Genomic DNA, 26,769 nt, shown 5'->3' with positions numbered 1-26,769 from the left:
TTCTTGTCCATTCGGGTGAAGAGTGCTCAGTCTTTAGTTGTGAATTTTGTTGTTTTAGGAGAGAAGTTGAGCTCCAGTCCTTCTATTCTGCCGCCTTAATCCTGTCCCTCTGTCCTTCATCTGAATCTTGTCCTCACTACTTATCAGCTTGCATTCTTGGCAAATAACTTAAGCTCTCGGTGCTTCAGTTTCATCATAAGTCCACTTATGGCTACAATCCAGATGTAGGAACCAGAGGTGAGAAGCTGTTGTCCCCATATGTAAATCAGTGTCTTGTTTGTGATGGACAGTAGGCCCGGGATATGTGCCACTTGGACTCTCGGGATGGAGCAGTAAAATGGTACAAACAGAGCAACCACAGGTGCCAGGCAGAAGTCACCGTAGCAGCTGGAAACATGCTGTTTTTCTCTTCCAGGATAAGGACACAGTGCAGAGAAAGGGAGAAATGTCCTCAGGGAAAGAATTTGGTGCCAGACCAGGAACAGAATAGCTCTTTTGCAGGGTCAGTTGGAGTCTTTGGTGCAGGTCCAGGAATTGAAACACCATTAAAATGGACTATTTTAATACAGAGAATAAAAAATATATTGGTAATTGATGAATATATTCCTCTTGCCAAAAAATTCAAACATAGGCCTAAGCTTCTTTTGACAACCCCCATCCACCCTCCCCAAGTAGCCACTATTTTCAGTCTGGTCAATGATCCTTAGAAGCATAGAGTTGTGTGTTTTGGATGGGCAGTGTGTTTTCTTTTTTAATTTTTTATGGAAATGGTATCATCCTATAGGTATTATATTGCACCTTGATTTTTTCTTGCAATGATTTGTCTGGATCTCTTTCCATTTCAGCACTTTTTCTTTTTAATTTTCTGTGTGTTTTATTTAATCTTTTTCCTGCCAAAGGACATTAGGCTATTGCCAGTTTATTTTGTTAAGCTTTTCATAAACAATCCTAAAGTAAACATCCTTTCTTTCGGGAAGACACCAAATAGCGGAACTGCTGAGGCAGAAGGTGTGTTAAAAATCAATTAGACTCTGTCTACCAGGGTTGGTTTCTTATTTTTGATAAAATATTATACTTATGTGAGATAGTAACATCAGGGGAAGCTGAGGGAACTCTGTATGTTCTTTGCAACTCTTCCATAAATCTAAAATTATGTCAAAATAGACAGTTAAAAGAGTGGAAGTGTTTTAAATCCATTTTCTAGCATAGATTAAGCATTTAACAGTTTCTTAAATGAATTACTTCATAGATTTGACAGTGAAAAAAAAAACCCTACATAACCATAGATTTATCCTCCTTGATTTATGTGTGATTGCAGAACTCTTCCTTAGCCAATCATTTATTCTTCTAAGAACGTGTGGAGTTTTTTTGTTTTTGTTTTGTTTTGTCTTTTGTCTTTTTAGGGCTTCAGCCATGGCATATGGAGCTTCCCAGGCTAGGGGGAGAATTGGAGCTAGAGCCACCAACCTACACCACAGCCACAGCAATGTGGGATCCCAGCCATGTCTATGTCCTACATACGCCACAGCTCATGGCAATGTAAGATCCTTAAGCCACTGAGCGAAGCCAGGGATCAAACCTGCATCCTCATGGATTCCAGTCAAGTGCTTGACCCACTGAAGCACAACGGGAATTCCTCACCTCTGCTTCTTATGCTGCCTTATGTTCATTGTTACATCTGCCTCTCCTATTTAACTAGGAATGCCCTACCTTTCTTGTTTCTCAATTTCCAACACCCAGTGCATAGCATTTGCTTAATACGTATTTGCTGAGTTAATGAATAGAGAAATACTTGGCAGCTGTTACCATAAACCGCTATTCCCTGGAATATTTTAGCTAATTCTATTTTTCAGATGACCCTTGTGCACCAACTATCCTTTTGTTGAAAAATAGAAATGAAAGGGAGGGGTATAAAGGCTGCTCTTCGCTGGCCAGTGATGTCCCTAAGTACTCCGCCTTCAGTGATAAGGAGTAGGTTTCTAGTTCCACACGGAGAACATCCATGGTACCATTTATCTTTACCCTTCTATGTCAGAGCCAAGGCAAGCCAATGACCACATGGAAAAGGATGTTTTTCCGTGACATTTATTTCAGAATCATTGAACAATCTGATCATCCTTCTTCATTCATAAGCATTCTTCTTTAAATAATTTGAGCTTATTATGTTTTCAGGCTTGGTGAGAGATGATAAAGGTGGCACACTCACCCCAAAGAAATTGATTCCATAGCTATGGAAGACTAAGATCTTTCACAGACACTGCTGCTTCTTGGCCCCCTTGAATTAAGTTAAATAGACCAACCCACAATTAAATAAATAAATAGTTCAGTGATCGATCATGAGAAGCTGGGTGCCAAGGACAGAGGACTGCCAGTGACCCTAGTGTGCCATGGTTTCCACCAGGCTGGCTTTGAGTGAGGAGAAGGGGTGAGAGAAGGCTGGCTTAGAGGATGGGGTCTGGGCATGGACTTGGAGAGGAGGGGGCTGTTCCTCCTCACTGGGGGGCAGGGGGATCTCCTTAGCACTAATCTAGGGAAGACAGCTGGGCATCGATTAGGCAATAGTGAAATTCAGGCAGCAACCATGTACCAACTCTTCTAGTCCCCTTCTGCCAGCCTCCGGGGTTCTTCAGCCCATGTGGACCCTCTGGGTATGGCTTTCCTTAGGGAGAGAGGACTTCCATGGTGAAGTCAGTTATATCATGGCGGCCTTTGGAGTTTCCCAGGAAGACGGGCTTTTGTTCTGCCTGAGAGGTGCTGATGTACCAGTTGGGGTACAGGGCAGACTCGAATTCAACTCTGTTCTTGATTTCTGTCTTGTAGAAGACAAATCGCTTCTCCATGTCCCTCTTTGGGTAACTTTTGGGGTCTACATCCTGCAGCAAAGCAGAAATACACGTTTGTTGCAAGGGACAGGTCAAAGATACCCTACTCTGATCTGGGAAAAGATGTTCTCCAGGTCAGCTAGAGATGAAACATATAAATAGGTCACAGGGGCAAGGGCCAGGGCCCTGACATATCTTTGTGACCCCAGCCTTCGGTATGGTGACCAAAAGAGCCCTCATCCTTTTCTGAAACAGTGCCAAATGGTAGGGAGCATGACACAGATGGGAAGGTTGTTAAAAGTGAAAATTAGATGAAAGCTTCTGGAAGTACCTAGGTTCCAGGGACTTGTGCTGTGTATTTCCTCATGGCCCTGGCTAGAATGACTTCAACTTGGAGAGGAAGCTTTTGCTGGGAATGCTGGTGGGGGCAAGTGTGATTTCGTGAGTGGCATGGAGATGATGACAGGTGACAGGTGCTTTGAATCAATTAAGTTCCCAAAGTGTCATCTACCAAATGGAGCAACCCTACCAAGAGACTCCCCTTCCAATCCCAACATTGTATGATCGATGGGGGGCTAACAATGGCAGGATGTAAGCGCATCAGCAGAACGATTTAACTTGCCACAACGGGAGTGAAAGTTACCTGCATTAACCCTTACCTGAACTTATTATATTCAACTTATTTACACATATGGAAAATTACCAAGTGGTTCTGCTCCCAGACTTTCTGGGGGTGGGTAGGGGGGAAGAGGTCACTGTCTTGGAGGTAATGGCTGGGGGTGCTTCAGAGAAGCCCAAGAAGGGCCTTCAGCCCTTGGTACTCACTCACCTCCAGCTGCAGGGTGGGTGTGTCATCTTTCATCACACAAGACAGGTACAGATTCTTTCCCTTGATCCCTAAGGTCACAGGTATCTTGTCATCGCTGTCATCTCCTTGCACAAAGCTCATGCAGAACACCACTGGGGGGAGGAGAGGGGCCTGTGGTCAGGGACATAGCACTGCAGGGTTGGTCCAAGCACTGGACCCTTAGCCTAGGACTGGTGCCATGTAGGATCCTCGTTGGCATCCAAAATTCCTATGGCCTCATAGACAGGAGAGCTGGCTTCTCCCAGACAATAACAGGTTCAGTTGGTTGAATCAGGTTTTTCCCCAAAGAAGGGTCTGGGGGCTTCTCAGAGCCTCACCACAGTGGCCATAAACAATTAGAAGCTCTGATTTTTAGAAGAAAGAAAGCCATCTTGTCCCTGCCTGGTGATGTGCCTATCCACAACACCAGAACCGTCTGACCAATGTGAACAGCAAGAAAAGAAGTAAAACCAGATTCCCACAGGACGTCAGGCACAGATCTGTTTCAGGAACATGGCGCAGCCAGTGGGATGAACTTGAAGGAGGAGGGCTGCTTGACTAGGAGAAGTGGTCCAAAGAGAGATGCTCATTTTACTCTTCCTTCGTCACAGCTGTCTCCCTTGGAGGCCCCAAGGTTGTGCTTCTGATGCAATTCGAGAGAAACAGAATTGTCTTGGCCAAGCTGAGAAGCTTTCCCCCTGTGATGCCTCTCTCCAAGGTCAGCAGCTTGGATGAGACCACACTGCTCCTTTGATCTGCCCCCTGGTCACACCCCTGCATACAGGGCCCAGCCACAGTGGCAGGGTGCCAGGGAGATTCCCACAACCAGTGGGCTCCCCAGACTTGAAACAATGGCCAGTGACAGTGACAGAGATACAAGTTCCTGCTCATCAGTAAGATCGGCTTCTCAGGAACCATCTGGTATTGGGTGGGAAGGATGTTAGGGGCAAGTGGGCAAAGTTGGGAATGAGGAGGGACAAATTATCTCTTTGCCATTCTAGTTTTGACCTCCACAACAGGAAGAAGGCACCCACAGGCAGTTAGGTCCTGTCCATCAAATGACCCCCTTCCAACAGAAGCACTGACATCGCACTGCCTTTAAGTGACTTGGCTGGACTGTGGTCCTGGATGTGCTTGTCACCTCTCTTGCTGAAAATGAACCTGCTAGGGGCCTCATCCTGGCATTCTTGCTAGGACCTACATAAAGCATGTACACACTCTGTATTCTATGATATTGCATTCATGTCAATCATTTGCCTAAATGGTCTACTTTGTTGAAGATAGAGATAATTGGCACGTTTCCAGGAGGCCAAGAAAAGAATCAGGGTGTCCCCAGGTACCTTCTCTCTTCAAGTCCCCTGTGAGGAGGTGGAGAGCCTTCAGCTCATGTGGGCCAGCCAGCACCAGGGCTTTTTCATCTTTGTCCTGGAGTTTGCAGTCCACGGACTGCACGGGGGTGGCATCACAGAGAAAACCATTGGCATGCTTTTCAAGGATGATGGGCTCTGAAATGTGGAGCAGAGGTGTCTTTTAGGTAGAAGATTAGAAGAGCAAACCTAATGATGTGAAGCGGCAGGATCTGGTGCCTTGGAAGACATCTGAGGGAGGTCAGCCACAGTCTGATTCTAATATTGGTGGGGAGGAAGCTGGGGTGGATGAGAACACTGGACCCGGTGCCTTAAGATATGGGTTCAAGCTTCAGCTTTATTGCTTGCTGTGGAAGAGCCACAGAACTCCTTCTGCAAAAAGGCAATGGCACACACTGGCCCAGCAGGGACCTTCTGAGACTCACAGGGATAAAATGTAACTGAGAGCACCCTGAGAATGACTAGGAGCTTTGCAATTGTGAGTAGTCATCATGGTCCTGCTTTTTACTCCTGTCTTTTCAGGGCCACATCCATGGCATATGGAATTTCCCAGGCTTAGTGTCAACTCAGAGCTGTAGCTGCCGGCCTACACCACAGCCACAGCAATGCAGAATCTGAGCCTTGTCTGTGACCTACGCCACAGCTCATGGCAATGTTGGATCCTTAACCCTTGAGCAAGGCCAGGGATTGAATGCACATCCTCATGGATACTAGTCAGGTTGGCAACTGCTGAGCCACAACGTGATTTCCTCCAGGTCCTGTTTTAAGAATAATATCAATAACTCAAGAGAAAACTAAAACCATCACCAAGTTGGATTATATGTAGTAATGTATGGAGATATAGTATTTTGGGTACTTTTTATGCATGCCTATAAATTCCAGAAAAGCCTCCATTCCTCTGATTAATAGCACTAGCCAGGTACATCATTATTCCACTAAAGAAGAATTCCTTTTAAGGGAAGAAAACAATCTGATGTAAGACAAAAAATAAAAAAAGAATTGTTTCAACTACAAAAGTGGTTAGTTGGGTTTCCAGACCTCTCTGTTTTCCTCTCACTGCTGGGCATTCTATTTAAATTTTTTTTATTTTTTTGGCTGTGCCTATGGCACTTGGCAGTTCCTGGGCCAGCGAGCAAACCCAAGCCACAGCAGTGACAACACTGGATTCCACTGATCCTGGGCCTTCTACTTTTGAAGGGTTTCAGCTTCAGGAGAGTTTAGCTGACCATTGAGTTATGGCCTCTGAGAAGGAAAGGACCAGAGATCTCCTGTCTGCCCTCAGCTTTCCCTAGGTACCTTCTTCAAAGACGGATGAAAAGATGCTCTTTGGGTCATCATCGCAGACGACCTGGGAGGAGGGATTCATCGGCTTCTCCTTTGCCACAATCACAGACACCGTCTGCCTGGAGCTCTCATTGCAGAGCTGGTGGGAGATTTGCAGCTGGATGCTCCCATCTCCCAGAGGGCTGAGGTCAAGGTTTTGGGTGCGGCACTGTGGATAGATCAAGAATGTCAGTGTGGTAGGTGGCTGGGCCTGAGAACGCCCATTTTGACATGAGACGGGATGCAGGAGGGGATAACAGAGCTTCTCCAGAGAATCTTTCATCTCTCTGCAGCCCAGAGAGGTTCAGTGGTTTACCCATAGGCATGTGGCAAGTGAGAGGCAGACCCCAAACCTGAATGTGGGCTTTCTGACACCCTACATGGTATTCTTTGAGAATAAATCCCATTTTAACCTTGTTTGTGTTTTCTGACACATGCTCCACCTAACCATAAACATATGCCTTCTTACATTTTTACCTGTTTGGAAACCCAAAGCACAAGACTATGTATTAAATTTTTCATGGCTGTGATGATCATATTATCAATACTTCTATGCTCAATCAATGAGTTTTCAATTATTCTCTACAAGCTTTTGTCTTTTAAAAGCTGTTGCAGAAGCATCTCGCAAACACTGTAAAAGGTGCGTGGTTCCCCTGCTGGGAACTTCTACATGTCCCCCCTGGGGCCAAAAAACCTCCCAAACCCCCCAAAATTGTGGTTGATATTTGTGAAAGAGCTTCCCACTTTCCCTTTGTTCAGAGAAACTGTGTAAGTGTATTAAGGCTTGAAGTTGCCCCTGGGCACAAGAATGGTTTAACGTCTTGAAGACAGTTAAAGAGACCTCTAACAGCTCAGAGGAAAGCAAGAAGTTCCTGCCCAGCACAGAGGCTCCAGCCCCTGGCAGAGGCAGTGGGAGGGTGGGCCAGACAGACAAACCACACCCCACCTAGGGCTGGAGAAAATGGGTCTCAGAGTTCGACTCTAGTGATTGACAGAGTTTCATCATTTTTAGGGCTGAACCCCTTTTTCTAAAAGGAGAAGCAACTGTGCATTGAAGCCTTGGCTGCCTTGCCAACATGACACAGCAAACACTCTCTCTACCATCATTTCTTCTCACCCTCCTCAAGCATGGCCACCATCACCAAGGCTCAGTGAACCGCTGTGGTGCCGCCGGAACTGAGGAGTGGCCTGCATCAGTCTCACTGGAGAAGGCGAGTCAGTTCACCACAGAATTCCATAGGAATAAGGGGGCCCAGAGCCCTTTCCTTGAGACTTTCCCCTGCCCGAGCCCCTGCATGTGTTGGGAGCTAAGCCCATGGCCTTACCTTCATCTCTTTGGGGCCATCAGCCTCAAATAACAGACCATTATTGTTGTCACTGTAATAAAAGCAGAGAGCTTGCTCAGTTATGTCCCCTGGGCAGGACGAATTTACCTTCCCTGCAAGCGATCTTCACTGTTAATAGGAAACTGCAAACAGCTTGTTCCTCAGGGCTGCCTGGAGCTAGCAGTTTCCATGGGCATATTCCTGGAGCAGCCTAGGAGGCAGGGCAGGTACCCCAGCTGCTCTCTGTTGGATCTCGAGACCCCTTCCAGCCCAGTTAAAACTGGAGCTTTCCTTCCCACTGAAGCTGGACATGCCACAAGATCCCTTGTGTCATCCACATGGAATCCCTTCTTCCTGTTTGCCAATTGTAGGTGGCCCGCTGCAATGACATCAAGTCCAGACTTACAGTGGGAAATGAGTCTTTAAACCAGGTTAACCTGGAACCCTGCTTGCCACTAAAAGAGGCAGGATGAGGGACAAATCTGGTCTCTAAGCACAGCTAACACTGTGCTCTTGAGAAGAGAACCTTGCTCGCATTACTGGTACCAGTTTCCCCACTGACCCATTGTTAGCCATCACTTCCTTGGCAGGTTCAGGTACCGTGGCCATGGCTGCTTCAGAAACCTGTGTAAAGAGGAGAAAATGAGTGACCATTTGCTGTGCCAGTCCCCACCAGGGCTGCTTTCACGGGTGATTTTCCTTTGGCATCTAGTACACTGCAGGCCAGCAAAGAACGAGTCTTTGAATGAATGAGTGAATGGATGAAGGAGCCCTCCTTTGGGTCCAGAGAAAAGTATTGCTAATGTAAGCCCACACCAGAAGTGCATTTGTTAGACCTGGGCAGAAGTTGGATATTGAAATTCTAAATAAGCAGTGTTAATTTATATATATAGTCTTTTTAGGGCCACACCTGTTGCATTTAGAGGTTCCTAGGCTAGGGGTCAAATTGGAGCTGCAGCTGCTGGTCTATATCACCACTACAGCATCACCAGATCTGAGCTACCTACATCACAGCTCATGGCAACGCCAGATTATAGCCAACTGGATGAGGCCATGGATCGATCCTGCATCCTCATGGATGCTAGTCAGATTCATTTCCCCGACCCACAGCAGGAACTTCCCCCCCCCCCATATTTTACAAGCTATAGCAATATAGTAAACCTGGCATTTTTGCAAATAGCCCAGCACTCATACTGAGAGACATGAAGGGAGGGAGAGGGAGAGAGAAAGAATCAGGGGGAAGAGAGACAGAGAGAGAGAGAGAGACAGAGAGAGAGAGAGAGGGAGGGAGAGACAGAGAGAGAGAGAGAGGGAGGGAGAAGCTCTCTTAGGACTAGCCATAAGGAGGAGTTAAAGTGACACATGAGCAATGTAGACTGGCTGGAGAGGGTAGGGTCCCTGAATGGCCTTTGTGCCTCCAAGAGGTATACTGTCTGCCAATTTCTCCCTCACTCTTTATAGCCTTTAAACGAAGAAGTGAAGAGCTGAGAAATTTCCCTTTGGTTAACTGATTTCACAACCAAATTAAAAAAATTTAAAAAGAGGATTGATGGGAACTTCTGGGAGCGGGTAACCTGAAATCACTCTCCAATCCTTGGAAGTGGTAACAAACGATGACACATTTTTTTCTTTTTTTGCAAATGTGTCATCATATGCAAATATATGTTTTTTCTTCTGACAACTGTTGTGCTCCTGATGTCAAACAGAAATACTGGGGTTTCCTAGATTAGAAGAATGTTTGAATTTAGATCTCTGGGACAAAATTGAACAAAAACACATACACACACACACACAAATTCTCCCTCCCTCCCTCCTTGGACTTAAGTTTAGGAAACTTTCCACCTGGAGATGGATAAATGGGCCTATGGAAGTGACCGTAACCATGTGGATTCTGAACCCATTGTGCTGTTCTCAACCTGGGGGGCCCTGGGTCAAATACTGGAGCCTTTGGTAGGGAAACTTTGATCTTTCCAGGGTGAAAGAGAGAAAACATAGTTGTGTGGGGGTGCAGGCTCCTGATGGGGTGAGTTCATCCAACCCCTCAGACAAGGTGCTGGTACCCTAGTTGATTCCATATGGAATCTATATCAATCTTTGATAAATGGTGAAAGGAGCCTGGGTTGAAGACATATTTGAAAAGATTGTGAATAAGTCAAGCTTCATGATCACATTCCCTTTTGAAAATGCAGAGGTGCTTTTTGCCTAAAAGAATGTTTCCTCTGAACTCTGAAAAGTGGAACTTTTACAATAAGAATATCCAGCTGGGACTATATCCCATGGTAACTCTGAGAGATATTAGACATTGCTTTTTTCCCCTCTACCTTTATTGTGATAGAATTCACATATACCATTGTGTGAGACTGCATACAACAGGATGAAGTGTATATTGAAGAAAGATTACCACAATGAGGATGCTCGTTAAGACACCCATCAGCTATCATGATTATATATATATAATATACATGTCCATGCACATATATTTATATATGTGTGTGTGTGTATTGGTGGTGAGAACATTTAGGATCTTATCTCTTAGCAACTTTCAACTCTATCATACAGAATAGTTACTAACAGTTCCCGTGCTGTACATTAGATTCCCAGCACTTATAACTGCCTTATAACTGAAACTAGGTCCCCTTTGAGCAACATCTCCAACATCTCCCCATTTCTCCCGCCCCTGAGTAACCGCTATTCTTTTCTTTGTTCCTACGAGTTGTGATTTTTTTTTCCTTTTAAGTGTCCACATCGAAAAGAGATCATATAGCATTTGTGTTTTGCTGACATATGTCACTAAGCAGAATGCCTTCAGGGTTCATTGATGTCACAAATGCAGGGTTTTCTTCTTTTTAATGACTAAGTTACATAGATATGTGTCTATATTTGTAATATAGTCTGAAATCATGAAGTGCGATGCCTCCAGCTTTGTCGTTTCTTCTCAAGGTGGTTTTGGCTATTTTTTGGTTGTTCCATGCAAGTTTTAGCATTATCTCTCCTATTTCTAAGAAATATGCCATGGGAATTTTGAGAGGATCTGCCTTGAATCTATAGATGGCCTTAGGTAGCATGGACATTTCAACAATACTAATCACTTCAGTCCCAAACATGGGATATCTTTCTATTTATTTGTGTCTTCAATTTCTTTCATCCGTGCTTTATATTTTTCAGTGGACAGATATTTCGCCTTCTTAGTGAAACTTACTCCTCAGTACTTTTATTGGTTTTGATGCTACTGTAAATGGATGGCTTTCTTTGTTTCATGTAGAGGTATTTTGTTGTTAGTGAGCAGGAAGGCAACAGACTTTTTTCACTCAGACACAAGAAGAGCGAGTGCTCAGGGTACTGTCCCAAGGTAGCCCTGCAAGAATGAATGCATGACCAGGCTAGAAAAGGTGCATGGAGGAGTTCCTGTCATGGCTAAGAACCTGACTAGTATCCATGAGGATGCAGGGTAGATTCCTCAGTGGGTTAAGGAGTTGGTGTTGCCACAAGCTTTGGTGTAGTTTGCAGATGCAGCTATAATCTGGCATTGCTGTGGCTATGGCGTAGGCTGGTGCTATGACTCTGATTTGAATCCTAGCCTGGGAACTTCCATATGCTGTGGGTTTGGCCCTAAAAAGACAATAAATAAATAAATAAATAAATGGTGCATGGAGTCCAGGAGGGTGTGTTCTCTTCCCACTCTGTCACACCTACTACAGTACCCAAAGCACTGAATTGAAACCTTGTTCACTTATGTGGTTCCCTCAGGATGCTGTGAACTCTTTCAGAGCTGAGTCTAGCACAGGGTGTGACATGCACATTCAGGCAGAAAAGTTTGCCTGCCTGAATGAGTGAGCAGGAATTCGACAGTGTTTTCACTCAAATAAGCATGCCTGTGCCTACTCTGTGCCAAGCCCTGGGCTTGCTCAGTATTATTCATGGGACAGAGTTCCTGACTTTCACAGACAGGAGGGAAATTGACTCTACTGTGGGCAAGGATCACACAGTGGGTTCATTCCCCAGCCTTGTGATTTGGCTCCCGGTACCTTGACCTCAGGAATGCAGACCCAAGAATCTCATCTTTGGCAAGGTGTATGTTCCACAGGGACTCTGAAAGCTGCATCCTGTTGGGTGCATCCATTTCCTGTGGGTTTGGTGAGCCCTAGTCAGTCTCCAAGTCTAAGCCCTCATAAAATTGGGTGTCTGGTTCTGCAGACTCCCCAGAGGCCCTGCCTTGGGAGCCTGATGGTTGATTCTTATTTGCCTTCAGAGCATCCACTCTGGAGATTAACTCCTTTTCCACAAGCTTCACTGAAGGAAAACCACCTTCTTCAGATACTTATGCTGGGGATCTGCATGATCTGGTGGTGTTTTAGCTCTGTGGGTGCTCCTGACGGAGAACACAGAGGGGCCTTGAGTCACTGATGTGATTAGAAGCTGAGTGAAGGAGGATGAACACCAGTGGCAGGAAGGGAGGTAAGCAAGGCATTCAAGCATCCTGTTTCTGGGACGTGAGATACAGGGCAGGAAGGAATGTCCTCCTTCATCTTCTAGTTTCCAGGGGGCATGAACCTTCATTCTCTCTGCTCAAGGGAAATGTTGGAACTGTGGGGCAATGGCCTTTGACATAGTAGTCTCTGCAGGTCTGCCATGTGTCTCATCCCAACACTGGACCCTGGACCCAAAACCAGGCAGCAGCCTGTCCATCTCAGGAAGTGAAACCTCTTATTGTGTCAAGCAGGCAGTCTGCACAAAGCATGTATCAAACCCTGTTTTTCCAAGGAGACCACTCAGGCTACAGCACGTCCTTCTGGTTCCCCCAAAGCAGAAACCATCTCACTGTGGATGTTGTCACACCAAGGGAGGGCCTGAAGAGTGATGATGATACAGATGGACATGCAAAGCCAGGGAAATGGACCCAGCAGAAGTAGGCGGTTGGCAATGCCAGAATGTCATAGGGAGCTCCAGCTTTTGGGGAACGCTTCGGCTATTGAATCACACAAGCCCTTCTCATCTGAAAGCTGCCCTCCACCCTAGTAGGTTATTCCTCTGAGACAGGAGCCTGGCAGTGATTCAGAGCAGCAAGGGTCTTGGTGCCATCTTATGCCTGATCTTGGGCTTCTAGCCTCTCTGATCGAGGTTGGCCTCACCCAAATGGTCTTCAATGATTTTGAACAAGAAGACAAAAGAATCACGGGTTAGTTCGCATAGCATCTCCATACATGCAGTAGTGTCTGCTCTCTGCCATGGATCATTCCTTCCTTGTTCACCCTCTTGCTCAGCACAGAAAGAACAAAGCCATGACCATCCCTACCATGTTCCCCAAGACCCATCTCATCCTTGGCAATGACTTCCTCGCATGGGTCATGAGTCTGTCATTTTCCTTCCATTACTTCTGGGGGTCTCTCTGGTAACTGAAAATGTGAACGATGTCCTGTGTAGCTACACCTGTCTCCATGGATACCCCACTCCTTTTCCTTCTGCTTCAGGGCTTATTGGGGATTGGGCAGTCTGATTTTCAGTTTTGAGACCTCTGTGCTTCCTCTCACAGCAGCATCTGAGTTGGGCCTCTGCAGCCTGACCTCTTGGACCCAAAGTCAGAGAGGGGACAGGAAAACTCCGGGAATGCTTTATTCTCCCCCCAGGTGGAGAACAAGGAGGCTTACATATCAAAGCAGATGCCTTGGTCCAGTGAGGTATATGGTCTCCAGTGGTCTCTCCCTGTTGGCTGGGTTGTTATTTCACCTCTGAGAACCCAATGAAAACTCGCCTTCCTTTGGATCCAACAGAAAAGCCCAGGGTGTTTGAGGTGGGTACTGAGCCCTTTGTGCTCTATATCTTTTCTTTCCATTTCTTCCTTTTCTCCCTTTCTTTCTTTTTTTTTTTTCTTTTTTTCTTTTCGACACTTTTGGGCCTCACCTGCAGCCTATGGAAGTTCTCAGGCTCGGAGATGAATCAGAGCTGCAGCTCTGGGCTATACTACAGCCGCAGCAATGCTAGATCTGAGCCAAGTGTGTGACCTACACTCTAGCTCATGGCAACAGCAGATCCTTAACCCACTGAGTGAGACCAAGGATTGACTCTTCATCCTCATGGATGCTAGTTGGGTTCATTACTGCTGAACCATAATGGGTACTCCTGTATCTATTCTCGCATGTACTGGATATAGGAGAGTAAGCCACAAAAACAGACTTCTGATACAACTTATACCAGGATTCTGGAAACATTAAGGAAAAAGAGCTAGAGAGCAAATATTTGAGGCTTTGCTGGTACACCAGGTACATAACAAGATGCTCAACACTGCTCAGCATCATCAGAGAAATGCAAATCAAAATCACAAGCCATCACCTCACACCTGCCTGAATGGCTATCATCAAGGAGATCACAAATAAGAAATGTGGGCAAGATGTGGAGAAAAGGGAATCCTCGTGCACTCTTTGTAGGAGTGTAAATTGGTGAAGCTGGTTAGGAAAACGGTTTGGAAGTTTCTCAAAAAAGTGAAAATAGAACTATCAGCAATTCCACTCCTGAGTATATATCTGAAAAGAACAAACATGCTAATTTGAAAAGATACATGTACCCCAGTGTTATAGCAGCATGATTTGTAATTGTCAAGATATGGAAGCAACCTAAGTGTCCGTCAAGAAATGAATGGATAAAGATATGTGATAAGGAGTTCCCACTGTGGTGCACCAGGATAGGAGGTGACTCTGGAGTGCCAGGATGTGGGTTCTATCCCCTGCCTTGCATAGTGGGTTAAAGGGACCTGCCCTTGCTGCTGTGGCTCAGGTCTTATCCCTGGTTTGGGAATTTCCTATGCCATGGGGTGGCCAAAAAATTGTGATGTATATGTATATTTATATATGTGTGTGTGTGTGTGTGTATCATGAAATTCTACTCAGGCATAGAAAAGAATGAAATTTTTCCATTTGCAATGACAAGTATAAATTTGGAGGAAAAAGAAATGTTAGACAGAAAAGGCATTCACTGTAAAATATCACTTATATGTGGAATCTAAAAAATACAACAAACTAGTGAATATAACAAAAAAAGAAGCAGACTCACAATTACAGTGAACAAACTGGTGGTTACCAGTGGGGGACAGAGGGGAAATAGAGAGGTAGGGAATTAGAACGTACAAACTATTATCTGTAAAATAAGCTATAATGATATCTCATACAACACAGGGAATAGAGGCAACTTTTATAATCACTCTAAATGGAGGAGAACCTTTACACATTGTGATTTAGTATGTGGTACATACACCTGTAACTTATATGGTATTGAATATCATCTATGACTTAATAAAATCTGTCAATGTGAAAAAAAGTTAACAAAACTGTCTTTTATTGAGCACCTCCTAAGTGCCAGGCACTTTGTTCTTATTATCTCTTTTAGTCTTTAAAAACCTTTTTTGGTGGGCCACACCCACAGCATGTGGACGTTCCCAGGCCAGGGAATGAACCCAAGCCACTGCTGTGACAACTGTTGAATCCTTACTGCTGGACCAGTGGGAACTCCTATTTTCACAATAAGGCTTAAGGTAAATAGTTTTGAGCTCTTTTGCCTTTGGGGACACTGAGGCCAACAACAGAAATCACTCATCTAAGGCCACACCACTAGTAAATATTGGAACCAGGAGTTCCCATTGTGGCTCAGTGGGCTAAGGACCCAATGCAGTCTTCTTGTGGATGTGGGTTCAATCCCTGGCCTCAATCAGTGGGTTAAGGATCAGGCATTGCCACAAGCTACAGCCTAGGTCACAGAAGTGACTCAGATCTGGCGTTGCCATGGCTGTGTCTATGGCTTGCTGCTGAGACTCTGATTCAACCCCTAGCCTGGGAACTTCCATATGCTGTAGGTGCAGCTGTAAAAAGAAAAAACAGTCTTGGAGCCATGACTCAATATTTGGGTTTGGTAAACCCAAACCAGATCCTATTTTTTCCTTTTTTTAAAAATGATTTTATTGTTATGAATGTTTTTGTTTGTTCATTTGTTTTTTTAGGGCCACACCATGGCACATGGTCCATTCAGAGCTGCAGCTGCTGGCCTATGCCACAGCCACAGGAATGCCAGATCCGAGATGTGTCTATGACCTACAGTGCAGCTTGTGACAACACCGGATCCTTAACCCACTGAGTGGGGTCAGGGATGGAACCTGAGTCCTCATGGACACTAGTCCGGTTTGTAGCAGCTGAGCCACAATGGGAACCCCCGGTTAGGAACATTTATTTCCCTCTCTTGTGCTGTCCAAGGTGCCCATCTGTAGACTCCTTCCTTAGTGACCTGGTTATATTCTAAATGATGCTGGCCTGGAGGATCCCAGATCTGCCCCTAAGTCTCCTACATTGTCCTCCCAGGACTAGGAAAAACTCAGTTTCCTGTCTTCCCTCCTTTTCCCACTGGGCTGGGATGTGCTGTGTGACTTTGCTTCTTTCTCCTTCTCTTGGGGTAGCATGGGGGATTTTCCAACTGGGTTCCTAGTTTTCTCTCTGCCCTTTTTCTGAATTCCTTCCTTATTCCTCTTCACTTTCTCACCTGCTCCTCCTGGCAGCTCCCTTGCCTGATTTCCTTTGCCCTTTCCTTTTTCCGTAAGACTTTGTTGTACGCAAGGTCAAACCAATCACCTTAGGGTTTCTGCCCATGGAATCATATGCTTTTTTTTTTTTTTAAAAAGAGGCTGAAAAATTTTTCTCTCCTCAAATCTATGATAAAATTCTTCTCCCCTAATCACTATTTGCTCTATTCTATTTGCTGGTTGTTACATAATCGAACGCGATTTGGCCATTTCCTTCCAGGGCTTGCTTAATTTCACGTCTTTACTCATTTCCTCCTTGTTGGCTGGAACTGAGTTTTCTATTTGCTGGGGGAGAAAGTTCTCAGCAAGGCCACTCAGGATGGGTTGGGGGCATTGGTCAAGTCTAGGATCCAGATTCATTGTGACTCTCCCCTAATTACTGAATGAGCACCTCTGATTGTGTGAAGGTGTTATAAAAATGTTGGCAAAACTTCAGTATAATAGATGGACACCACCAAGTTCACCAACCCCTGAGTTTCTTTCTCTCTCTGATATGAGAAGGTTAGAAAATCTTCCAGCATCTTATAAAGGAGGAATACAGCTCTCACACAAGACCCGTTTTTCAAAATAGGTGAGGTAGTTCCTGAAATGATCTAGCAAAGTTAATGGATGATGACTCCACTCTGCCTCCCTCTCACACTGGATAAGCCATTCAACAAGAAAGTACCCCAGCCACTCCCGGCCAAGCGTTCACCTCTCCATCCCCTCATCACCCACCATCAGTTCTTAGAACAGGTCTTTATTGGCTACTTCCTAAATGCCTGGGATCTGAGGATTTCTCTTCCTCCCCATACATCACTGTGGTTCAAGCTTTCCTCCCTTCTCATTTAGGCTACTCCTATCATGCCCTAATTGGTTCACTTGCTGCCATGGAACCTTCAAGCACCCATTCCTCACACACCAGCCACAGAGATCTCTCCACAAAGCAAATTGGGTAACATCAAGTTTTTGCTCAAATCTCATCATTGGCTTCCCATTCCCTGCGGGGATGAGTTCAGGCTCCTGAGCCTGGCAGGCAGGCAGGACCCACCATGGAGTCTTCTGCTCTCCTAGCCCATGCTTCAGCCCTTCCAAACTATCTGCAGTCCCTTGAATGCAATCCTCTTCCTCTGCTTTTGTACAGCCTGCTCTTTCTGCCTGGACCCCCCTCCTCCTCCCTGTGGTCTGACCAGCTTCTAGTCCCTCAAGACTCAGCTTGTGCTCTGTCTCCTCCATGTCAAGCCCCTTTCCCAGCTGGGTGGTGGGTACCTGTCCTCTCTGTGGTGTGCCCCTAACACCCTCGGCAATCACCTTCATTGTTTTATTTGCTTGTCTCCCTTACTATTAATGCACCTGTTGCAGCCTTGGGATTACAGCTCTCCATGCCTGGCACATAACAGTGCTCCACCAATGCTGGCCGACCAAATGCATGAAAGCCACACCACCCTCGCGGCTTCCATCTTGAGCTAGCCTCCTAGTATTTCCTTGGAAAAGATGATCTTTGTGTTAAAAGCAGAGACTCACCGGAAGCACTTTCCTTCAGGATGACGTCCTCAGCAGCAAGTAGGTCCCTGGACTCTTAGAGCGGGAGAGTTGTTCTGGGCCTGGTCAGGGGTAGTACCCTGTTGGAAGAGTGTAGGTCCTGCCACAAAGGCAAAGGGGACACCTTGCTGCTCTGGCTTGAGTCAGAGGTGTGTACACCTACTTGTCTGGGGAAGTTGGAGCCTTTTATGAAGCTTTTTCTGGGACAGGGAGGTGATGGGCACTCCCACTCCAATCACAAAGGGGTAGTGTTCTCCTGATTTGGGTCTCACCAGAAATACCCTAGAGGCACGTTTCTGGAAAAACATTCCCATTTTTCCATTATGGCAATTTTGAAGTGTTTCTTGAGGGCTTTCCAAATTCCTCTGAAAAGGTAGACATTCTAGAAAGATGAAGTCATAAGTGATGGCATGTCACCTAAGGTAATATAGATCATTCACTACACACACCAGGTACCAGTTTGAGATGTGTGAGTGTGTGTGTGTGTGTGTGTGTGTGTGTGTGTGTGTGTGTGTGCATTTGAGCAGAGAGGAGGGTGAACACAATAACACCAGACCTCGTAGCTGTCCTTGAGTTTTTGCAAATATCCACAATTTGTTTGTTTGTTTTATCATTTTAAGGCTGTACCCATGGCATGAGGAAGTTCTCAGGCTAGGGATCGAATAAGAGCTGCAGCCACCAGGCTACACCACAGCCACAGCAATACAAGATCTGAGCTGCCTCTGTGCCCTATACCAAAGCTCACAGGCCAGATCCTTAACCCACTGAGTGAGGCCAGGGATCAAACCTGCATCCTCATGGATTCTAGTCAGGTTTGTTTCCACTGAGCCACGACGGGAACTCTGTCCACATTTTAAGATGGACTATGGCAAGTGCTGCGACAGAGGTAAGGTGCCACAAGGGGTCTTCTCCCTTTCTCCTGCACACTTAGGGACATGGCCAGGCCAGAGGAGGGAGCAGACTTCCATCAGGCTCTCTGGGAACTGGGAATGCTCTAGGCACCCACTGGACTGCTTTGTGGGGAAATGTGAGCACTGCTGCTGCCTGTGTGGAGGGTCATTGAGTGCACCAGCTCCGAGGCCCTGAGACGACCAGGAAAAGGCTGGGTGAGCATCTCCTCACTCTGGACCAGCATGCGTAAAGAGTAAGGGCAAACCTTGAGAGCCTGGTGACCCTCTGTGGAGCCTGTCACCATCTGACTTGGGGCCCTAGAGGGAATGGAGAGGTGCTGTCAGACATCCCAGGGAGAGAGGGGAACTGGGATTGGGGGAGGGCCCTGGTGGGCACAGGGAAATTTATTGTTCTTTTTGTAAATGATTTTAATTTTTCCATTAGAGCTTGTTTACAGTGTTCTGTGAATTTTCTACTGTATAGCAAAGTGATCCAGTCACACACACACACACACACACACACACACATATATATATATATACATTCTTTTTCTCCCATCATCTTCCATCATGCTCCATCACAGGGGACTAGATATTGTTTCCAGTGCTACACAGCAGGATCTCATTGCTTATTCACCCCAAAGGCAATAGTTTGCATCTATGAACCCCAGGCTCCCAGTCTATCCCACTCCTTCCCCTCTCCCTGGGCAACCACATGTCTGTTCTTCAAGTCCATGAGTTTCTTTTCTGTGGAAAGGTTCATTTGTGCCATATATTTGATTCCAGATATAAGTGATATCATGTGGGATTTGTCTTCTCTTTCTGACTTACCTTACTTAGTATGAGAGTCTCTTGTTCCATCCATGTTGTGGCAAACGGCAGTATTTTGTTCTGTTTAATGGTTGAGTAGTATTCCATTGTGTATATATACCACATCTTCTTAATCCATTCATCTGTCACGTGGAGGAAACTTCTTACCCAGTTGGCCTGCATCAGCTTGGGCTAGGATTCTGAGCCTCAGACGTGCCAGGAGCCCACCTGGGGAGGAAGAGATTATGCACTGATTCCTGTCACACTGGGTCACTCTGGGGGGTGGGGGGAGGACTGTGGACCTGAGAGCAGCCTTCTCTCTTCCTCAAACCTTCAGGAAAGTTTGGTTGTTGGCCAGAAGCTGGCCTCAGAGGTGTAGGGGGGACAATGTCCCCTCTCCAGGGTGGATGTGGCAGAAGAATTTGAGGTCATCATGTGCCCGGCAGTGTGGCCACCTCATGACATGTCTCTCAGAGCCAGGCTTGGGAACCTTTGCAATTTCCCAGACACCAGAGCAGGTCCTGGCTGTCACTCTGCTCAGGACTTCAATGGATGGAAGACAGTCACCTGTGGCGGGGGCTACATGACATGAAGGCCAGGGGGAGGCTGCCGGGATGGTGTTCTGGGGACTCTCAGAAGTCACTGGGGACACATTTGTGTCCTCAACATTAGGTATCAGGCAAACCTGCCCTCTACTCAAACTGGAGTCTGCGTGTGTGTGTGTGTGTGTGTGTGTGTGTGTGTGTGTGTGTGTGTGTAATGAATTGAAGGGGAGTGGAATTTACCCCTTCAGCATCTGCCATGTGGATTATTTTGAGCTGAAGGCAATAAAGAACCAGCTGACTCAGGAAAAGCTTTTTATCTCCCCCTTCACTGCCTAATGGAATTCAGAAAGGGGACCCTGTATCAGAAGGGGAGATATTACCAGAAATAACTCCTTTATCTGAAAGACTTATCTGCATGAGCCAACAGGATAAGCAACCATTGTTGTTATCTTTCCATGAATTGACTGCATTGCGTTCCAAGTCCCAGGTCTGTCTGCATCCCTTAGCTCAGGATGGCAGGGAAGCCTCAAGTGCCTGACGGCCTTTGAGTCTCATATTTTTATTGAGTTTATATATGAAATTGAATGTGCTTTTCTCCTGTTAACCTGTCTTATGTCAATTTAATTATTAGATGAACAAGACAAGACAAAAATCCCAAAAGGGAGTTCCATTGTGGCTAAGTGGGTTATGAACCTGACTAGTATCCATGAGGATATGGGTTTCATCCCTGGCCTCGTTTAGTGGGTTAAGGATCCCATGCTGCTGTGGCTGTGGCATAGGCCAGCAGCTGCAGCTCTAATTTGACCCCAGGCCCTGGGCACTTCTGTGTGCCTCAGGTGTGACCCTAAAATCAAAACAAACAAACAGAACACAAACCAATACAAAACAAACAAACAAAAAACCCTAAAGATCTAGAAGGAAAGAAGGGAAAAATTTTCTGCCCCTACAGAATCCTCTGGAATTTGAGCCCACCTGGGAACACAATGTTAAGCTCCTGGCTTTTGGAAGGCTGCCTTAGCTGGGCAACTGGAAGCTGTCATACTGGCCCGAGGAGGGCATAAAGAACCCCTTGAAGCAGGGGTTCACTATTGGAACCCCTGCTTGAAGACATGACATGAAGGCGAGTGACTGTGTGTATCAGGGGAGAGTGGGAGGGCCCCAAGGGCCTGGTGGCTCATGCCAGGCTAGTCCAGGTGGCTGAAAATGTCTGAGGGCCTCTCTGGATCTGTGGGTGCCAGATGCTTTCCAACTGGGGAGTATGGGTTCAGACCCGTGCTTGGGAGGCGTCTCCAGTGCCCCTCTTTAGAAGTAAGGCCTTTCCCTTGTCTGGGTTGGGGGAAGAAGTCCGCAACCTCAGCCCACCCCACCACAATGTCCTGGGTTACTTTAGGTGGGGTCTCCTCTCTCAGAGGCCCTCCAACACCCTGCACTGCCCAAACTTGCTCACACTTCAATGCCCACTCTACAAACATGCTCCCTGCACCCAGTCCACAGGCTTCCTTTCCCATCCTTGGCCAGGTCATTCTCGTCCCTAACTGAGGGCAAGCTGCTCTATCCTTTCTCATTATGGTTTCCTTTGACACAAACCCCCCAACAGCTTTCACCTCCCCCCTCTAGTTCCAGACTCTTTTTTAGCATGTTCCTCCTATGGATTTTCATCTCACTATTTGAAATGATCTCTCTCTCTCTCTTTTGGCATTACCCTGAGCTTGTGGAAGGTCTGAGGCCAGGGATCAAACCCTCCTCACAACAGTGACAGTGCTGGATCCTTCACCTGCTGCACCACCAGGGAACTCCTTAAATGACCTCTTGTCTGCTGTTTACTGACAATCCATATAGGCTGTCCCCAGACCAGAGTGTGTGAGGAACCACTGGTGGCTGACTGGCGATTGAACAGCCTGTCGCTGACAAGTCCCTGATTGTTGACTCTTTCTGGCTCCCATCTTAGGCTTCACGCCTTCTCCAAAGTATGTGGCCTGGAGAGCTAGAGTCATACTGGTTCAGCGCCTCTGGGTGGGTGGCTCGTGTGCTTGGGTCCTCCCTGGCAGATTGTGCCGCTCTGACTGATGGGCATTTCTCTCGCACTTTTCACAGAAGTTCCTTCTGAAATTGCTTGTTCAGTCCCGGGTGACCTTGCCCAACAAGGTCCTATTTGTACTTCACAGGGGCTTAAGGAACCAAGATCTCCTGCTCAGAGGTCTCCTGCTGAGCTTCCTAGGTCAGGTTATGGGCAAGGGACCAGTCTGACCCAGGGTCCAGTGGCAGACCTGGCGGGTGGTGGACTCCCACACAGGGGCCTGATTTCTGGCCCCAGCTCCACCCACCCACACTGGGTGTATTCAGATGGAGAGTGGGGTTCCCCACTCTGTCCCTGGGGAATCCCAGCACTCTGAAATCTCAGCCAGAGCCAGGGGCCACCTCCTTCACACAGTTCCTGACACAGGGAAAGGGGCCCCTGCTTGCTGTCATTTTACAAATGGCTTCACTGGCCAGGGGACTAGCCCAGGGTGGGGAAAGTGGGAATACATTTGCAATGTTTTCTCTGATCATTGGCAGTCTTGTTGGCTCAGCTCAGATTGTTCCATGGTCTGGCCACTTAGCTCCTACACTATCCTGCAGACAGCTGGCTCTCTGGAAGCAGCCAGCTTTTATGAATTCTGCCAAGTTTTTGTCTCCCTCTTTGCAGAGGTTGCATTCCCAGGAGACGTTGTTTTAAAGCATCAAGAAGACAACAGGATGCAGGCTCAGTGTGTCACAGGACAGAGAAAGTGTCTCTTACTTCGTTTAAGTTCTAGTCACCAGGAAAGCAATCCTACCAACAAGCAAACCAAGTCATCATGTTGATACCCAGCACGGAGCGTTTCCACTTATCCTCCCCAGGTGACAAGCCTCCTTGCTGGTTAGTAGGGAGCTGCTTTGAGCATGACTCTGACCATTCTGCAGGCTCCTAAGGGGCTGTGACAAAATCTCTCTCCTCCTGTGACACTTTTCTTAGAGTAAGCATTCGATGGTGAGCCGGAGTATCACTGAGTAAAGGCTCTCAGGGGGTGAGTTGGGTAGAACAAAGAGAGGGTCAGATGAAGTTCTGCCCTCCTAGCCCTGTCCCTGGAAGTCCTTCACTTCCTAATGAGAGTGGCTTCATTCCCACTGCTGCCATTGAGTTGCTGATGGTAGAGATAATCCAACAGGGCTGGCTGTTTATGAGTGAGTATTCCTGTTTCAGACTGGAAAGTGTTAACTGGTGGCACTCAATGCCTAAGGAACTCACTTGATCTGGGGCTGCAGTGACCCTGGGGAATCCTGCTCCTCAATGGGCATCACTGCCCTTAGGCCTCATTGGTTCGCTGAGGCATTTGCCCAGGTGGAGTCCCCAGTGTGTTCACTGCACAGAGGCTTCCTGAGTTGTCCAGCATCCTTCACAGCTCAGCATCCTCCTTTCCCAAAAGGTACCATTATTTCATCCCTTTCATGTATACTACTGCTAGGAATACAAAGATGAATTAATCATGGTACCACTCTACAGGGAACCTATTGTTGTTGTTGTTGCTGTTGTTGTTGTTGTTATTATTATTATTACTGTTATAGCTTTTTAGGGCTGCACCTGTGGCACATGCAAGTTTCCAGGCTAGGAGTTGAATCAGAGCTGCAGCTGCTGACCCACACCACAACCACAGCAATGCCGGACTGATCTGAGCCACATCTGCAACCTTCACCACAGCTCATGGCAATGCTGGATCCTTAACCCACTGAGTGAGGCCAGGGATCAAACCCACATCCTCATGGATACTAGTCTGTTTTGTTTCTGTTGAGCTACAGTGGGAACTCCCAGAGAACTTAACTTGAATATAAGGATGGGAAAAAAAGTACAAATATATTTGTATGTGTATAACTGATTCACTTTGCTCTACACCTGAAACGAATACAACATTGTGAGTCAATTATACTCTAATAAAATTTTTAAAAGGAGTCAATCTTCTGGCCAACCCCAGGACTGGGCACCTCTTGGAAAGACTAATTTAGCTATCGTGCAGACAGACTTCCTCCTCTTGGGCACAGCCTTGCTGCTTTCCCACTGCCATACCTCAAAGCCCCAATTATTCACATTTATCAAGACCTCTGGTCCACTGACATCCTCCCTGTCTGTCTGCCCTCCTGCCTTTGCTTCTGTATCCATCCAGTTTAATTTCTATGCTCCATCTTTTCAAGTGTTTTTTTTGCAGGGATTCCCAGCAGGCTTTCCCTTTTTCCTCCCTTGCACTCACTAGATAAAAGCTTAGTGTTGGTTGTTTTAATAATCAGCATATTCACTGGGGGTGCATGTGGCTCTTAGAGAAAACCACCTAATCTTACAGATGTCTGCCCCCTGGATGCATGGGCACAGCTGCCCACTGGGCTCTCACACTACCCAGTGGTGCTGTGAAGGTTTCCTACGTGTCTGTCCATGGAAATCATGTCAGATTCCCACCACCACTAACCTTAAGTCCTGACACCACTACTCTCAGGCTCAGTCCTTACAAATGGACCCATCATGTGAAAAATCCCCTCAGTGTCTCCCACAACACTCCCATGGACCCCGTCATTCTCTTGTTGCTGGTGTGGTACAGGCTCTTCCTTTCATCCAGGTCCTGGACCTCCTGACTCATGGTTATATAATAAAAAATAATTATCCAGTATTTGTCCCAGATTGCTGATAGGGACCTTCTGAAACCCTTGGTATTTCCCCAGTAACAGATACTGATCTGACTCAAGGCAGGATGTCTAGATAGCTTCAAGCTGGAGTCTGGTCACTAGAAAGACCAACTAGATGACTAGAGGGTGTGGGTTGGAAAGACATGATACCAACCCCTTTGCTGGCCTCTTGGGAGGGACGTGAGTGCTGGAGATTGGGTTCAGTCATGGGGCTGATGATTTAGTCCATCATACTTATGTAAGAAAATCTCCCCAAACTCTGGACACTGGAGCTTGGAGAAGCTTCTGTGATGTGCTGGGTTTCCTGACTGGCACCGAAGCTCTGTGGTCCCTCCTAGACCTTTCCCTAGATGTCTTGTCATTAGGCTCATCCTTCTGAGAAGTATCTTAAGTAATAAAATTATAACAACCTATAATAATACATAGTACTAATAATAGCAATTTCCTAAGTTCTGTGAATCTTTCTCATGCATTATCCAAGCTGAGGGGGTCATGGGAACTTATGACTTTATAGCCAATCAGTCGGATCATGACTTTTAACTCCTGGGGTCTGCACTGAGCCAGATCTGGGTAATTATCTCTAGAGCTGAACCGAAGTCCACCCTGCTGGGGTTTAGATGGAATGCCCATCTTGCCAAAGACCTGGCTGTTTTGATCTCTCTCATCTCCAATGATTTTCTCTCTCCTGGTTCCTTCTCACCAGACTCACTCATGTCTTGCTTTTCTAAACCCAAATGAAAGAATGCAAAAGAAATGAGAACAACACTTCCTTTGGATCCCTATCCATCCATCACTGTGTTTCTCTTTGAGGCGTGCCTGTCCTCACTCCTCAACCCTGCACAGTCATGCTTCCTCTCATCACTTGTGGGAACTTCCCGCAGGAAGGCCATCCTTGGCCCCCAGAGCTGATGGACCACATTCAGCTCCCCTCCCTTTGAAACCTGATTTCCTGCAGCATTTCACACTGTGGACCATCCTCTTTTCTTCTTCAGTGATAACCCACTCTTGCCCCAGGTTCTGCACCCCCAGACTGGTTTTCCTTCGGACATTCCTTTCCCAGGCTCCCATATGGTCTTCTGTGTATCCCTTAATGCTCCCCAGCTGCCCTTCCCATCCACATCCTGCCCTCTTCTTGAATCCCTAGCACAGGAAAGTCTCACCATCCACTTAAATACCTAGAATGTCACCTCGAGTTCTCATTCACCACTCTAGCCCCACGTCTAATCGACCACCTTGTTTGGTTCCTTCTGCCTGCCAAAGATCTCTTGTCTCTGTGCATTTATTATGTTTGCCTCTGTTGCTCCCTAGTGCAGACAACAACCCCCAGCTCACCTCCAGGGTAGTCTCCTTATTTTTAGTCGTGTGACCCTCCAACCCTAGAGTGATATTTCTTTTTTCTTTACATTTGATGTATATTTTAATTTAATATTTATTTCATATTGGAGTTCAGTTGATTTACAATGTTGTATTCATTTCAGGGGTACAGCAAAGTGATCCAGTTATACATACACATATATCCATTTTTTTCAGATTCATTTCCCATATAGATTATTACAGAATATTGAGTAGAGAGTTCCCTGTGTGCTATAGTAGGTCTCTCTTGGATATCTATGATTCATATAGTAGGGTGTATCTGTTAATCCCATACTCCTCATTTATCCCTCCCCAACCTGTTCCCCTTTGTATTCATCAGTTTGTTTTCCAAGTCTGTGAGTCTGTTTCTGTTTCGTAAATAAGTTCATTTGCATCATTTTTTTTGGATTCCAGATATTAGGGATATCACCTGGTATTTGTCTTTTCCCAGAGTGATATGTCTCAAATAGATACAATCCTGTAGAGCCAGAGCCCATGTGGGGCTTGGCCTGTGGCAGGTGCCTGTGTCTCTTGCTGAATAAATGAATGAATGTCATGCCCTTGCTTAAAACCTAATGGTTTCCCATGGTTCTTCGAGTCCAAGCTCCTGCACACAGTTCCTAGCCCTCTGACCCATCCCATGCACATACCTCTCTTTGACTTTAAATGTGTCATGCACACCCTCCCTCTGCCTGGAACACCCCGCCCTTCCTTCACCCA

At 46.4% G+C, this 26,769-nt stretch overlaps 1 protein-coding gene across 1 annotated transcript; it reads right to left on the bottom strand.

The window, feature by feature from the left end:
* Positions 1-2,069: 2,069 nt before the first annotated feature.
* LOC125127709 (interleukin-1 beta-like) lies at positions 2,070-17,959 on the bottom strand. The gene is made up of 7 exons (XM_047781173.1): positions 17,745-17,959; positions 8,247-8,308; positions 7,685-7,736; positions 6,333-6,528; positions 5,010-5,174; positions 3,652-3,782; positions 2,070-2,873 (listed from the first exon to the last, which is right to left on the bottom strand). Exons 2-7 carry the CDS (start codon positions 8,291-8,293, stop codon positions 2,661-2,663), a joined length of 804 nt encoding a protein of 267 aa, XP_047637129.1. The 5' UTR covers positions 8,294-8,308; positions 17,745-17,959; the 3' UTR covers positions 2,070-2,660.
* Positions 17,960-26,769: the final 8,810 nt, after the last annotated feature.

The sequence above is a fragment of the Phacochoerus africanus genome, chromosome 5 (genome assembly GCF_016906955.1).
Source record: "Phacochoerus africanus isolate WHEZ1 chromosome 5, ROS_Pafr_v1, whole genome shotgun sequence".
NCBI classification, from domain to species: domain Eukaryota; kingdom Metazoa; phylum Chordata; class Mammalia; order Artiodactyla; family Suidae; genus Phacochoerus; species Phacochoerus africanus.
This window is presented reverse-complemented; position numbering and strand designations above follow the sequence as displayed.